The sequence below is a fragment of the Ptychodera flava genome (assembly GCF_041260155.1).
Source record: "Ptychodera flava strain L36383 chromosome 3 unlocalized genomic scaffold, AS_Pfla_20210202 Scaffold_26__1_contigs__length_13983176_pilon, whole genome shotgun sequence".
In the NCBI taxonomy this organism is placed as follows: Eukaryota; Metazoa; Hemichordata; class Enteropneusta; family Ptychoderidae; genus Ptychodera; species Ptychodera flava.
Window position 1 is genome coordinate 10,484,850 of NW_027248280.1, and position 14,264 is coordinate 10,499,113.

General features: G+C 37.6%; 1 protein-coding gene across 1 annotated transcript in view; it reads left to right on the forward strand.

Moving 5' to 3' along the window:
- Positions 1-1,396: 1,396 nt before the first annotated feature.
- The window catches only part of LOC139126128 (aldehyde dehydrogenase 1A1-like), a 43,637-nt gene continuing 30,769 nt past the window's right edge, over positions 1,397-14,264 (forward strand). Inside the window, exon 1 of the mRNA XM_070692178.1 lies at positions 1,397-1,556. Coding sequence (XP_070548279.1) covers positions 1,515-1,556 — 42 coding nt within the window. The 5' untranslated portion in view covers positions 1,397-1,514. The remainder of the gene's footprint in view (positions 1,557-14,264) is intronic.

The window sequence follows — 14,264 nt, forward strand, 5'->3', positions numbered from 1 at the left end:
TGACGACCATTTGTCGATGTCAGGGTACCAAAAAATCCACCCATTCTTGAAGCAATCTCGATATAAAAACATGTTTCAACTTGTAACTTGTAGCAAAGACGGGCCGCAAATGTAGTAAGAATTCTAGAACTCGAGGCCACAAGATCAGTTCTACACTTGGCTCAAGTCTTTGTGAATGTTTGAATGGGGTGAACAGGATGATTTGTGTTCTGTTTTCATGATGAACGCATGAGTACGGTGAACGCTGTACAGAGGAGTTTCTCATTCAACTTGCAGCCTTGCTCCTTCATTAGAGCAATATGCGGAGATTTTAATCAGTACAGTTTTGTCCGAAGCGATGAAAATCAGAACAATGTGGGGCGACTTCGCAAGTCAGTAGTTGCTTGGTACGCAGTCGAATACATGTTTTCACTGAATATAACTCTCGACAACTTTTTTCTGGTAATGTCGCATGATTTACGATGGTCAACCGATCAGTTTTAAAACGCGATCGATGTGCAAGCTTAATGCCATATTTTCTATGCGTGTAACGTACTCGTACTCGATATGCGTTTTCTTTTCAGCCAGAATAATCGGGGGAGGGCTGTCAATCAGTTTGTATTGGCTTTACGCACGGTCCCCTTTTGTAGAGGAACTTTGCTTTACGTCACTGTGTACACGGTCCGTCTAGCAAGTACTGTGCAAGAAGTCCAAATCGGTGAATCCGACAGACACTAACTCATTACTGCACAGACTCAAAGGTCACGCGTTCAATCACTGGGAAAACCTGGCCTGGGCTGCTAAATTGCAAATAGGTGAATATGAAATAGGAGGGACACAAGAGAAAACTATTACAAATGGTTTTATTCTTTAAAAATTCACCGACTTGAACCAAGTCTAATTCAGGGGAGCGCTGAGCCAAATCTGTTAGGAGCTCAAAACATCCTCAGAGCCTCCGATCACGGAGCCATGCACTGACATAAACCCCAAGTTATCGGCATGGCAAAATATAAGTACCACTCAAATCAAATTTATATTTTCAGTAGAAAGGGAGATGTTCTGTACATGCCGGTCTTGTGAGCCACCTGTGAAATTTTTACTTTATTGGCCAACAAAATGCTGAGGATGGGGCAACAGCCAGTGGTATATCCGATCGAGAAAAACCCTATTATTGCAAGTAACAAATAAACTGTAGCGTTACGTAAAGTCCTTCCTGATCACAATCAACTTTGAAATATGCAATTCAATGGCTACAATGTGATGGAATTTTTCCGGTCGCCTTTGTTCTTACACAATTAGCCGTAAACAATTACCGTTAGAACAGTGACTGAAAATTGTAAAGGACTCTTTCTGTCCGCCTTTGTTTTCACACGATCAGCTCTGAGAGTGAAAACTGTGGAAATTCCTGAATATATCAATGGCTTCGTTGACCATAGGCAATATACAGTGAGGCTTTCTGTGGTCAATTATGCGTTATAACACGATACGCCACAGCACCGTTATATTCACAGCTAGGTCGCACCCGTTGAGCTACAATGTCGAAGTCTATCGCCGCGCCAGTAGTCAAGTACACACAGGTAAGCCAAGAGAGAACAAAATATTATTTTCCGGATATGTGGGCAAAGCAAAGGCAGCCACCGAATTTTTTATTTATTTTACCAACCAGCAATATCTCGCCCTCTCATTCCATTGTTATTGATAACTTGGCGAAAATTATAGAGGCATTTCATATACAGTCAGTGTTAACAGAACAAATTTGAGCATTCCACATGCTCTAGGGAAAAAAAATCAAAACAATATTCAATAAAAGGCCAAAAAAAGTTTTTATGAAGTTAAACAATCGCACTTTTGGCTTTTTAATGTCTTCTAGGTGTTCGCTCTTCTTATTTTTCGTTCATCCTATCGTTGAATACCTTCATACCATCGAGGTAATTATATATTTAACCTACAAGTTCACACACAGCCGGAGAAAACAAATTGCACATGACAAAGTCAATGAATAATTCCTGTAGAAGGACAACTCAAACCGAGCTTTTACGGAACCATGCGTATTATTCAACGTGATACCGTTTCTTGTTGAAACCGACGAACTTTTAAGCAGCAGAAAATATAATGTACTGTACATACTGGTCTTGTGAGTCATCTGTGAAATTTTTACTGTGTACACTGGGTGACAACCCTATAATACAGGACAATACAGGCACATATTTTAGACTATATTTAGGGTAAATACATGTAAATAAAGGGCAATACAGAGTAATACAGGAAACACAAATACAGGCCCTGTATTTTTGCCTGTATCAGATGATGCCTATACTGACAACAACTTTATTCCGATGTTGACTGGCCTCTAGCTGATGTCCGCCCCTCTATCAATCAATCAAGCAATCAGCAAAAGTTTGTATAGCGCCAAAGTCCAAAACAGAAGTTTTGCTCTGTGACGCTCAATGGTTAAGCCAGACTGTATGCTCTGGTGAACATGTGAGTTTTCAGCTGTCTTTTGAAAGTTTCTAAGTTTTTAGACTCTCTGATGTCAAGTGGTAGTGCATTCCATAGTTTAGGGCCAGCGTGAGAGAAGGCACGGCCACCAAAGGTTATGTTTTTGTAGGTTGTGCAAGTTAAAAGTTTCTTGGTAGATGAGCGCAGTGTGCGTGTGGGAATATAAGGCAGGAGTAGATCACTGATGTATGCAGGCGTTTGGTTGTAGGTAGCTTTGAACGTTAAAAACAAAATCTTGAAGTCAATCCTGAGACAAACTGGTAACCAATTGGAGTGATTGGTGTGAATTTCCTGGTGCGTGTGATTATCCTGGCTGCAACATTTTGTGCTCTTTGTAGTAAAGAAATAGTGTTGCAGTAGTCGAGTTTGGCTGATAAAGTTGCATGTATGATAATTTGACATGTCTCGTTACTGAGATAGCCTCATATAGAACCAATCCGGCGGAGGTGACTGTAGATTGATTTGCAAGTTTGCCTGATGTGCTGACTGAACATGTGTTTATTGTCGAAGATCATACCAATGTTGCGCGCAGATGAGACAGGTGTAATGGAAATACAACCAATGTTGAGAGTGTTAACAGGATCACGTGAGCAGTTGAACTTTGAACGAATCAGCAGGGCCTCGGTTTTACTACACTCTAGGCATAATAAGAGAGAGAGAGAGAGAGAGAGAGAGAGAGAGAGAGAGAGAGAGAGGAGAGAGAGAGAGAGAGAGAGAGAGAGAGAGAGAGAGAGAGAGAGATATTTTACGCTTCCACGAACCGATCATATTCTTTCGGAAATCGCCGTCGGGTTGCACGATAAGGCCGTACGATTACGAAAATGTAAGGATACTTTCCTGAAATTTGACTGACATTAAAACATGTAGAACACAGCAAAGAGTTAAAGTCTTCTGATGTTGGTTTCGTAAGTTTGCAAACTTAGAATACTCACAGGAAAATGGTCGCCATGGTCTTTTCAGATTGTTAAAATATTCTTCAACATCGCGTTTCTTACGATAGGTGAAGATGCCAATTATAATTATTTGATCGACGTAGATAATGCACTACACGTCACGATCATATTACCTGCCTGCCACAGGTTACCATTTATTTTTTATTTACTATTTATTTTCAAAGGCCGAGACAACTTACGCGACGTCCACCGATCGGCCGGTCGCGTTGTGTCTTGAAACAGCGGCCACTTTGATTTTGACATGCCCCTACATCCAATTTGTTTTCGTTTGTGACGTAGAGCATAGAACTACTGAATGACGACCATTTGTCGATGTCGGGGTACCAAAAAATCCACCCATTCTTGAAGCAATCTCGATATAAAAACATGTTTCATGTGAAATTTCACAATCGTCTCGTTATTAATTCGACCATTTATCTCGGCAGTGTTAGTTTATTATTAAATATGATCCGACGATTTAAAATCATAATCATTTTTGTGCTCGAATTACATGGGTTTTTACGGTGATATTAAGATCCCGTACACATTGACAACGCTGGGTTTTTTCCCGCAATTTGGCAATTAAGTGAACAACTGAATTGCAGCCAGCACATGCCGAATTTTCAGTCTTGAGACAGGAAGCTGAACAAGCGTACGGTCCGACAAACAAAACTGGCATGAAATGGCTATGCATGTCGCTTCGAAACCTGCCTCTATCATGACTCGACACTCCCTGCGGACTAACCGCCGTGTGCTAACAAAATCGAAACCACAATATGTATCCTGCGTTGATTTGGGTCACCTTTGCCTATACAGAGGACGGTGTGAGGGTGAAAGCACCAAACTCATGACATGTGACATTTTTGCCAGGGCGTTATTAAAAGTTGGGTTGGTCACTGTTGTCTATGCTGTGGGGTTGGTGTTGACCTGGTTGGTTAGGCAAAACAATGAATTGTGCTGTTCCGATAACATGGTTTTGAAAAACAGGGTAGGTAGGTCGGTAGGATTTTTTGTCCAAAACATTTTTAATTTTAAATAAGCATTTTTCAGGGGTTCAGGGCGGTCAAACACTGGCCACAACATTTCAAAAAAAATGTATCATACATATTACGGTCCCTCCATTTTTGTGAAGGGACCGTGTACATATAAAAAGAAAACGAAACATAAAAACATCTTTGTTAAAGCAAAAATCAAATGCCAAGTAACGAATGCGTGATTTAAAGGATTTTTTCTTTCTTTTTTTACTTCCGTATTTACGTAGCCCTAAAAAGTTTAGGGTCGGCAGTTAAAATTAGGGTAGGTCGGGCTATCAGAACAGCACAATTTTTTTTTGTTCGGCCTCACCCACTGGCAAATGTGGTTAGTGCCAGGACCTGTACTGAGGCTGCGAGCTTGTCAAACACTTACTAGAGTCAACAGATTAGTCAATTAGCCAGCGTTATCTATTAAGAGGTAGCTGTTGAATAAAACAATACATTGACTATAATAGGAAGAATGGTAAATTAGGTGGCAAGGTGGTTTTCCCACAGAGCACAGATCCGTGATGGAGGGACTCTATACACAGCGCAGACTACATTTCCAGAGGCACATCAAACTATGGTCTGAGGTTACACAGTATAAACACATTGCAGCAGTAGAATACAAATCTGTATTGGGAAATGTGTATTTTCTCTGCAATACAGTCTTAAAACATTTCTGGTCAGCGTGTTCGCTTTTTTACCTCCATAGACACGGGACCGTGACATACACTCACATGTATTGTGCCTGGTTGAACAATTTCCCTGGGCTGCCAGTGAATCCCTGTCCTGCCAAACAGATATATTCTCTTCGGTTTTTAGTGAAAAATTCTTTCAGTACATGTGGAAACATATTGAAATAACTTGACAGAGTGAATAGATTATGGCATGGTCCTTGTGGCGTTACATTTCTCATTCATAATACCGACAATGGCTCTGTAAAAATGTAAAAACTATGAGAGTATAAACCGGTGAAACTATGACAGCCAATGATGATCACAGAAGCAAGGCTTGGTCACCGTCCGTGGGTACCGGGTGGAGATACTGTGGCTTGGTACATTGGTTTGGGACAAGGTGACAAAGTCAAAGTCATCTCGACCACAAACATCTCTTTTTTTCACATCCATTCTCAAGTCAACCCTCATTTTTACGTCCATGATCAGATCTCCAATCACTGAAGAGATTTTCTGCTACTCTTTCCATGTTTAAATATACCTCATTCTGCAGATCTATGCCCCAAATTCCAAGACAGATTGGCTCAAAAATATAATGTGATGAACAATGCAAGAGATGAGTCTCCATTGTGAAAAATGACGGCTGGTATGCATTCGAACGTGAACAATGCAAGCTATGAGTCTCCATTGTGAAAAATGACGACGGGCGTGCATCCGGACGTACCCCCAAACAGTGAAGCCAATTTACGGCTTCTGTATTGCAGTTTAGCATCACCATGGAGGTCTGCCCATACCTTGATGGCTACATTAAGCCTGAGAAAAGTGAATAAAAATTGTACATTTTACAAAAACGACAACGTTCAAATAACATATAAAACATATTGTACAATTACTGTACATGAAACAATCACTGCCTTGCATAACACAGATCGATCTGCATACCAGCAGCACACTAGCATAGTTGCCGCTGCTGTTTAAAATGTGACAATAATCACGCAAAGATCACTGATAACAAAATTTTGATAGTTTACCGACGACTGTAACTAAAGACCGATTAGTATGATCTAACAAAATAAAACACAGTCATTACTCCAGTGACAGAACACAATAATCGATGCTTACACTGTAAAGTTAAGTGTTCAAGGATAGAACACCAATTAAACGCCTTTTTGTAACACTTTTTGAACGCGTCTAGACGTTCAGAAATTTAACACTACGTGTTCAACCAACGTTCAATTTTTGAACACACGTGTGCAGATTTTGAACACTATGTGTTCATCAGACATTATATTGAACACATGGTGTTCCATATCTGAACACACGTTGCACATGAAATGCGTTCAAAAATTTGAACGCATTTACGCGTTCAAAGGGCTGTAACACTTTTTGAACGCATGGACGCCGTTCAACGATAAGTGTGTTAAAGGATTGAACACATGATATGCACTTGTTGAACACATTAACTTTTGGCGTTCAGGGGGTGTTCAAGCCTTGAAATAACATAACGGACCACTGGTATTCAGTAAAATTATTTTATTCTAAAAATACACAAAAATTAGTTTAGTAAAATACAATTATTTAGTGTAAAATGGGAAAATAAACATGGCCACTTTGTAAAGTTTGTCAGAGGAAAACACCAACGGTGTAAACACCTTCCTATCAAAACATAAACAAAAGAAAATCTTTATAAACACTCAGCTGTCGATCGTTTTCAAAATATATGAACAAAGTAATGACAAAATATGTTTTACTTAAATATTGTGGATTACGTTATATTTTTATACTTGTAAAAACGTACAAAAATATCTGTTTTGAAAAAGCTCAAAATTTGGCTTACTCGTATGAAATGTTTACTCCGTTTTTGTAAGATAGTTTAAGACATTTCCTCTTGTATAGACAATTGCAAACTTGGAAAAAGGTAAGTCACGGCTTCTCTGATGCACATGGTACATAGTTGTCCACACTAAAGTAAACACAACATGTCAAGTTGTCACAAAGTTTCACAGTAAGACACAACATGCAGAAAGTGGGTAAAGGGGTCCTTGGAGGTGTAAAACCCATTTCCTTGTCCAACAAAGTCCTTCATGAACGAAAAGATTTGTTTGTTTGTAATACCTTTAAATAAACTCTGAAATAAATCAGTGACATTTCAAAAGTCTACTTCTCAGAAATTAAAAACACATTAACTAATTTTGACTTCGTTTCATAGGTATTGTTCTGTATGTCAATAAGCATTTGCTGTTGAACCTAGACATTTCAGTCCTTACTAAAACTCACTTGTAAAAGGAAACGACAGTCTAAAACCAATGGCAAGAACCTAAATGTTAGCCATTTCAACAACAATATAGCAATACAACAAGCTACTAAGACGTCAAAAGAGCTTGCAGTGTTATGTAAAGGATCTCTAACAGTTCACTTCGGGATGGCCTCACCAAAAATGGGAAATAAAAAAGCTGCAAAAAAAAAATTGAAGATTTCACCATGATTTGGACATATCCAATTGAGATCATCCCAAAAAAACATGTGTAGCAAATGTCAAAGCTATCAGACAGGTAATTTTTAAGAAACAAATTTTTTGACCAAAAATGGTAAAAATTGACCCCAAAAGAAAAACTTGCAGATTTCATCTTAACTTGAATATATCACATTCTGATAATTCCCTACATCTTGAAAATGTCTGAAATGTCTTATATGTCTCAAAAATACAAATTTGCATATTTCTGCATCATTTGAACAATCTGAAAAAGCTATCCGCAGAGACGTATGTAAAAAATATCAAAGCTGTTCATTAAGTAGTTTTGAAGAAGATTTGTAGAGATTTTTTGACCAAAACGAAAAAAATTGCCATGAAATATAAACATTTGAATATTTCATCACAACTAGCACAAATTTTACGAAGGTCATTCTTAGGGACATGTTTACCAAATATTGAAGACGTCGAACCACCAGTAAGAGAGAAGAAGATTTTTGCCAAAAATAGCAAAATTCGCCTCAAAAATACAAATTTGCGTATTTCATCATAACTTGAACATATATGATTAGGGTAATTTCTGGGAACCTGTACTCCAAATATCAAAGGAATCGTACTGGCCGTTTTGAAGAAAAAGCTTGGGATGTAAAAATTTGAGGACGATGCCTCACATTCACCTATTAGATAAGCTCTGCGTCGCTAAAAGCAAAGCTAAAAATCAGTAACAAATCGAGAACAAAAGACGTGTTGATCTACAATACAAAATAATCTAAGATTTTGTAGCAGGGTATGATCAACTAAATGTTACTGGAGCTTAAGCCTTCACAGACGTGACGTTTCCTTTATCAGATGCAAGGGTGCAATGAAGAATTGAAGCAGAAAGCGACAGAAAATTCAGAGTGAAAATTTCAGAAAATTCACAAAATTCAGTGTGTACATTTTTCACTCTGAATTTTCTGTCGCATTCTGCTTTAATTCTTCATTCCATTCTTGCATCCGATAAGGGAGACTTCACGTATTTGAAAACTTATCCTCCAGTAACATTTAGTTGATCATAGCGTTCTACCAAAGTTAGATTAATTCAAAATAGAAAAAAAAAAACAGAACAAAAATACAGAAACTTATCAAAATTCAGTTACTGACCCTCGGAAGTTTAAATCTACATTAGAGATGAACTGAGGTTTTCAAGCTTGCTTCCAGACAGCTACCTCTACACTCATCTTCTTCAATTTCTGCACCATCAGCTTCTGTAATAACTCTTCGATTACCAGGTAAATTCAACTTTTCACATCCTGAAAATAATGCAACAATAGGTATTATGGCAACATGAGACTTTAAATGAAAGACAGGGTGGCCTTATTAGGTTCAGGAAAAGGGGTGACTTTGGTATACAGTGCCTCTTTTCGATACTGTTACAAAATATTGGCTTCTTCTTGTCATCAACTGATGAAAAGTAAAAGAAAGGCCAACTCTCATATTCTGAAACAACCGAGTGTACACTCTGCGACGTTTAACTAATGTTTTATGTGCGATTGTGATTACTAAAAGACATGTGTTAGCTGTGACAGCAGTGTGTGGCATATCGATCACGGTTTTGCGGTGATGACCCTTGACCCGAGTGAGATCGATACACCATGGCCCAAAACTCCGCTGCGTATTTACAGCACGTGTATGGTATACAAGCCACTGAAAGAAAAAGGGTTTCTTCGCGTATTTTAGCTATTCCAAAGTACTAAACAAATCATTTCAAAGGATAATAATACAGATGCTTCAAAATCCAACACCTTTTACTATTTTGGAGAGAAAACTTACCCTTTCTGGTCTTGCTTCCGCATGATCACGACTTCAGCGTGCGTTTACAAGAAAAATGTCGCAACTTCCGTTTTGATGCATGACGGGATAAGAAGAGGCTCCAAACTTGAACACCAAGTGTTCAGGAGTAGAACGCCTCTTGCACGCCGATGTTAAAATTAAAACGTTCATGGTGGTTGTCTGATTTTCTTTTCCAAATTTCCAAATTTCAACCCGTAATAAACGTGTAAAATTATTTTTTATACTTTGTTGTTTAGAAAAAACATGCTTTCAGTAATTTTAGACCGGAGATATTTTTAGCTTAGTGGGAAATTCGTTACATCAAAATCCGTGTACATTTGCCTAACAGCAATGCAGTGGTAAATTTAATGTAACTATAGTAAAGTAAAAAAAACTAAAGATTGTTAATTGTTTTACAGTATTGCAAAATTTCTGCCATGCTGAGTTTTTGAACACTTGAAGGAGATGGTTGTTAACACTACGTGTTCAGGTTTAGAACATCATTGCTAATAATATGCACACTAGTGTTAACAATATGAACACTAGCCGTTCATATTTGAACACTGACATCTACAATTTGAACGCGTAAAGACGCGTCTGGCGTCCGCTATTTTTACAGTGTACCATTGCAGAAAACACAAACCGTCAACTTCCGATCTATTGTGAACCTTTTGAATTTGAGGTTGAATTAAAAATCAAACTAAATAAAATGCTATATGTCTAAAACAAACTGTATTGTTCTCGACAAATTTCATAGATCAAATCACTCACTACAATCGTACTTAAGCTTTTTCTAATTTCTTTCGGCAACCCTCCGTTCACGAGAGCAGTTCATTCGTCTTCCAGCTATTTTCATATTACAACCTGACACTTATTTGAAATTAGCTCCATTTATCTGAAACCAGCTCCATTCCTAAAAATGACAGATTGTGTTTCGCTTTCAGTAGTTTGACAATTGTTAATATTAGTTCTTTCATTGGGGGAATATTTTCTTCTCAATTACTCGCCTTGGCCTGCCGAGAAGTACCAGGGGATCTTCAGTGTATTGATAAACATTATTTTTAAGGCATGACATTGATCATACGATAGACATGAATTAAAAATAAAATGATACATCCAATCATAAACATGAGTGTCACAATTAATATTCAAACTTCACTGTGACACGTTGCAAAACCCATCACGTGAAATCATCATATTCCTTTAGTATTCTTAATGTAATTCAAATATATTCCAGTTTTCATCCAGACTTCCGTAAACATCCTCGTTAAACGTAATAAGCATTATTGTGCGTTTGTCTCAAATATGCATATCGACTGATTGTTGAGATCTTGTTGAACCATTTTACTGGTGTCGATGACCGCTAGGTTCATTAACCTTTGTGTGGGATAAAATATCCCGTAACACTATCCGTCTTTCAAGCTATTCGTCCCGCATTGTTATCCATAAACTAGTTACATTTTAAAGTGTAAAGAAAGTTAGAAGTCGTACATTTACAATAAGTTGTAAAGTCTTTAAAAAAAGCGAAAAATTACATATTAAATTCCTTCTTTACATCGAGTTTTAAACGGCATAAAGATGGACATCCTCGCAACTCTGAAGAAAATAAGTGCACTATTGTTTCATTTCCCGTAATGTGGGAAGTCGGGAGAAAATGAACTGTACATTCATGATTTATGCAATCTCCTTCATCGGGGCACAGCCTCGCCTTCACATACAGAACTAAGCTAGGAATTCTTGACCACTTGACGTGGGATTCAATAGAGAAACTAGAAAATGAAATTTCTTGCGCCGCTGTTGGACTCAGTCGCGATGTCTTTAAGTTTTTGAATGAACAATTTTACTTTGAAAAACGTAGAACCCCTAAGTTTATATTTTTGATTCGATGTATGACTCTACGGTACACTGTCGGATGAACAGATATATCAGACGTACTATATGTTCTCAAAACAAATATAAATTCAAAACACTTTTGAGAAAAAAAATTTTGTTTAAGGTACAGTTAAGTTTATATTTTAAAAGTTAATTTTTTTTGTTCAAAGTTTTTTAAAATATTTTATTACAATATAAAGTTTCCCTTACAAAATCGAAAGTTCGGGACGGAGGAATAAAATCTCTTACAAATATTAACGATATTGTCGTGAAAAATAAGAGTTTAAATTCAAAAGTGATAAAGTTCCGTGGCGTGCAGGGGCCACCGTAGGAGCCAGTACCTCCATGCTATACGGCAAGCATTGAGGAATATCTTGGTCATTGCATGCTCATTGTGTTTCGAATGTCATTAAAAACAGCTTTGGTAGGTCTGCATAGATTTCCCTGTTTGATGAAAGTTAGTGTTGTAATTGTAGGGAAATTCGTGAAACAAACAAATTTGTCTTGCTTTATTCGGAATCGCAACGGTCTTACAAAGAGCATGGTGCTAGCTCCATGCAAAGAGTAATCTTTAATTCGCTGCCCACTTGTGGGGGTTGTCAACCTGATGTAATAGCTATTCCCCAGATTTCCATCGATAAAATGTGTGCGTAAACAAGAAAAGTAAAGTCGTGGATTTTAATAGACGTGGTGGGTATGGCCGACTTGGGCCATACCCACGACGACTAAATCTGTGTGGGGAAAAGCTGCCGTGTAGATTAAACGGTAATCCGTCTTTTATGGAGGAACTTATTACTTGCTTTAGTTCAATAGCTATGAAATGAGACATCAGTCTAAAAATACCGTAGACCTAAAATGTGCAGTTTGCATATTGTTTACACTTCTGATTAACACCTATAATTAAACTTTGAAAATCCTCAGTTAAACCCTCGGCTCGAAGAGGCCCAGGATCGGGATCAACTGAGGGGTTGAGAAGATTATGAGGCGTTATTTCTGTCTTTTGCCCTAAGCTTCTTTTAAAATTGCAATAATTATATAAATATGTTACTAAATTTTTGGATTAAATCTGCATGGGGGTTTAATGTTCGATTATTGATGAATATAGTTAAATGTCACATCCGAAACATTTAACTATATTTATCACTAATCGAACATTAAACAGTGCAGTGGGAAATGAAATTTAATGCAATGAAACACTGAATGCAGTCATTCTTTGGGAACAAATATTTTAATGACATATCAAGAACAAACAAAAGTAATTGATTGGTTAACAAAGCTCTTTATGTGATTATAGGGCTAGTTTTATACTTGTCGATGTTTGATGATGGTAAGGAACACAAAAACAACTAACTTAAGCAATCATTATGAAAAACTACGAATAAACCTCAATAGCAACAAAATTCCAAGCAAAACATTACAGTATGATTCAGGGTGTTAATTTACAAAGTTCACTCAAAATGTACTTTGAAAACGAAAGTATTTTGACTACTTACTAAAGTCTGTTGAAAAAGAGTACTAAATATCGTTGTTTTTCAGGTCAATAAGTGATTGAATAAAAAAATGTGTCATGAAACGGTAAAACAACAACTGATCATAATACGTAATTTTTTCGGAAGAGTGACTTGAAACGCCTCGCCTGAAAGAAAATTATCATCCCGTTCCACAGAAACTGGCTGCGTTTTCGAGCGCCGCAGCTATGAACGATGATAGGTCTGGGGAATCCCCGCGAAAATCGCTCACACTCGTCCAAAACATTGATCGTTCGCTTTTGAGCTGCATGATTCAGCTTGTCGAAAATATTTTCATTTTGTAGATAATAATAATAATAATTAAATTTCTTACTTTTTCTTTTGTTTGTTGATTAAAAGTCATTTTGATGTTTTTAGATGCTTTAAAAAAATTCAAAACCCACTAAAAAGCGACTATTCGGCCAAAATTCAAACGAAAAACACGAAAATAACGCTCGAATCATGGACTATTCATATATGAATATTTTCAGTCTCTTTATGCTTATGCTAAAATAGAGAGTTGAAAACATGGCGGCCACTCTCGCCGATGCACGATTTTGCATCAAAATTTTTCACTGAAGAAAGGGTTACCATGAAGTATTGTGGTATTTGCTGATAATTTGCCAAATTAAACGAGAACAAATGCTCAGAAAATTCCCACTCGCTTACACACTGAGTGCTTTCAGAAGCCGTCGCATGTTCGTACTTAGTCTGTCAGACATGTGACTCGGATCATACGGATTTCCAAAACAGCACTTGTTACAGTTATTTTATTCCAAAAATGATCACCCTCATATCAGTATTCATGATGAGGTTTTCATGATGTACACAGTAAATCTTTATGAATTGGATGTAGTTCTTTTTCAAGTACAAGATTACAATCGTGCACCGGGAAAAGATGATATAGGAGCACAGGGACTGTGATAGCAGTGACAAGGACGGTACCAGATCCAAAGTTCAGATAATTCTCACCGCTAGATGGCGCTATACAAAAAAAATCGTAACTCATACTTGGCACGTTTCTTACCAGTACATGTATATTGAAATTGAGCCATGATGAGCATTTAATTAATAAGCCACACCCACCAAAATCTAATCAGATCTAGATCTTATAATAACAATGCTACATACCAAATTTCACATAATTGGACTCAGGGGTTCTCAAGTTATGAGTGAAACAAAATCTGTCTACGGAAGGACGGACGGACAGACGGACAGACAGACGGATACACACACAGAAATTGTGGCAAGATAGGACATTTTTGGTGCTTTGCGCCACGGTGTCAAAAAAGGCCATAATAGCTGTCAATGCAGTCTTCGTTAAACTTCTTGCCAGGACAAATTTGCCGCTTACAGTTTGTGCTTTCCGCATATTCTGTACTTAAGGCACGATATTCGAGGATTTCCCGGCTTTCAGACGCTAAGTATCTGAATCGCAGGCTATTCTAATCTCACTTAGGACAAGGGAGACCAACCCGAAACATTGACATTCGTCCTGTGAA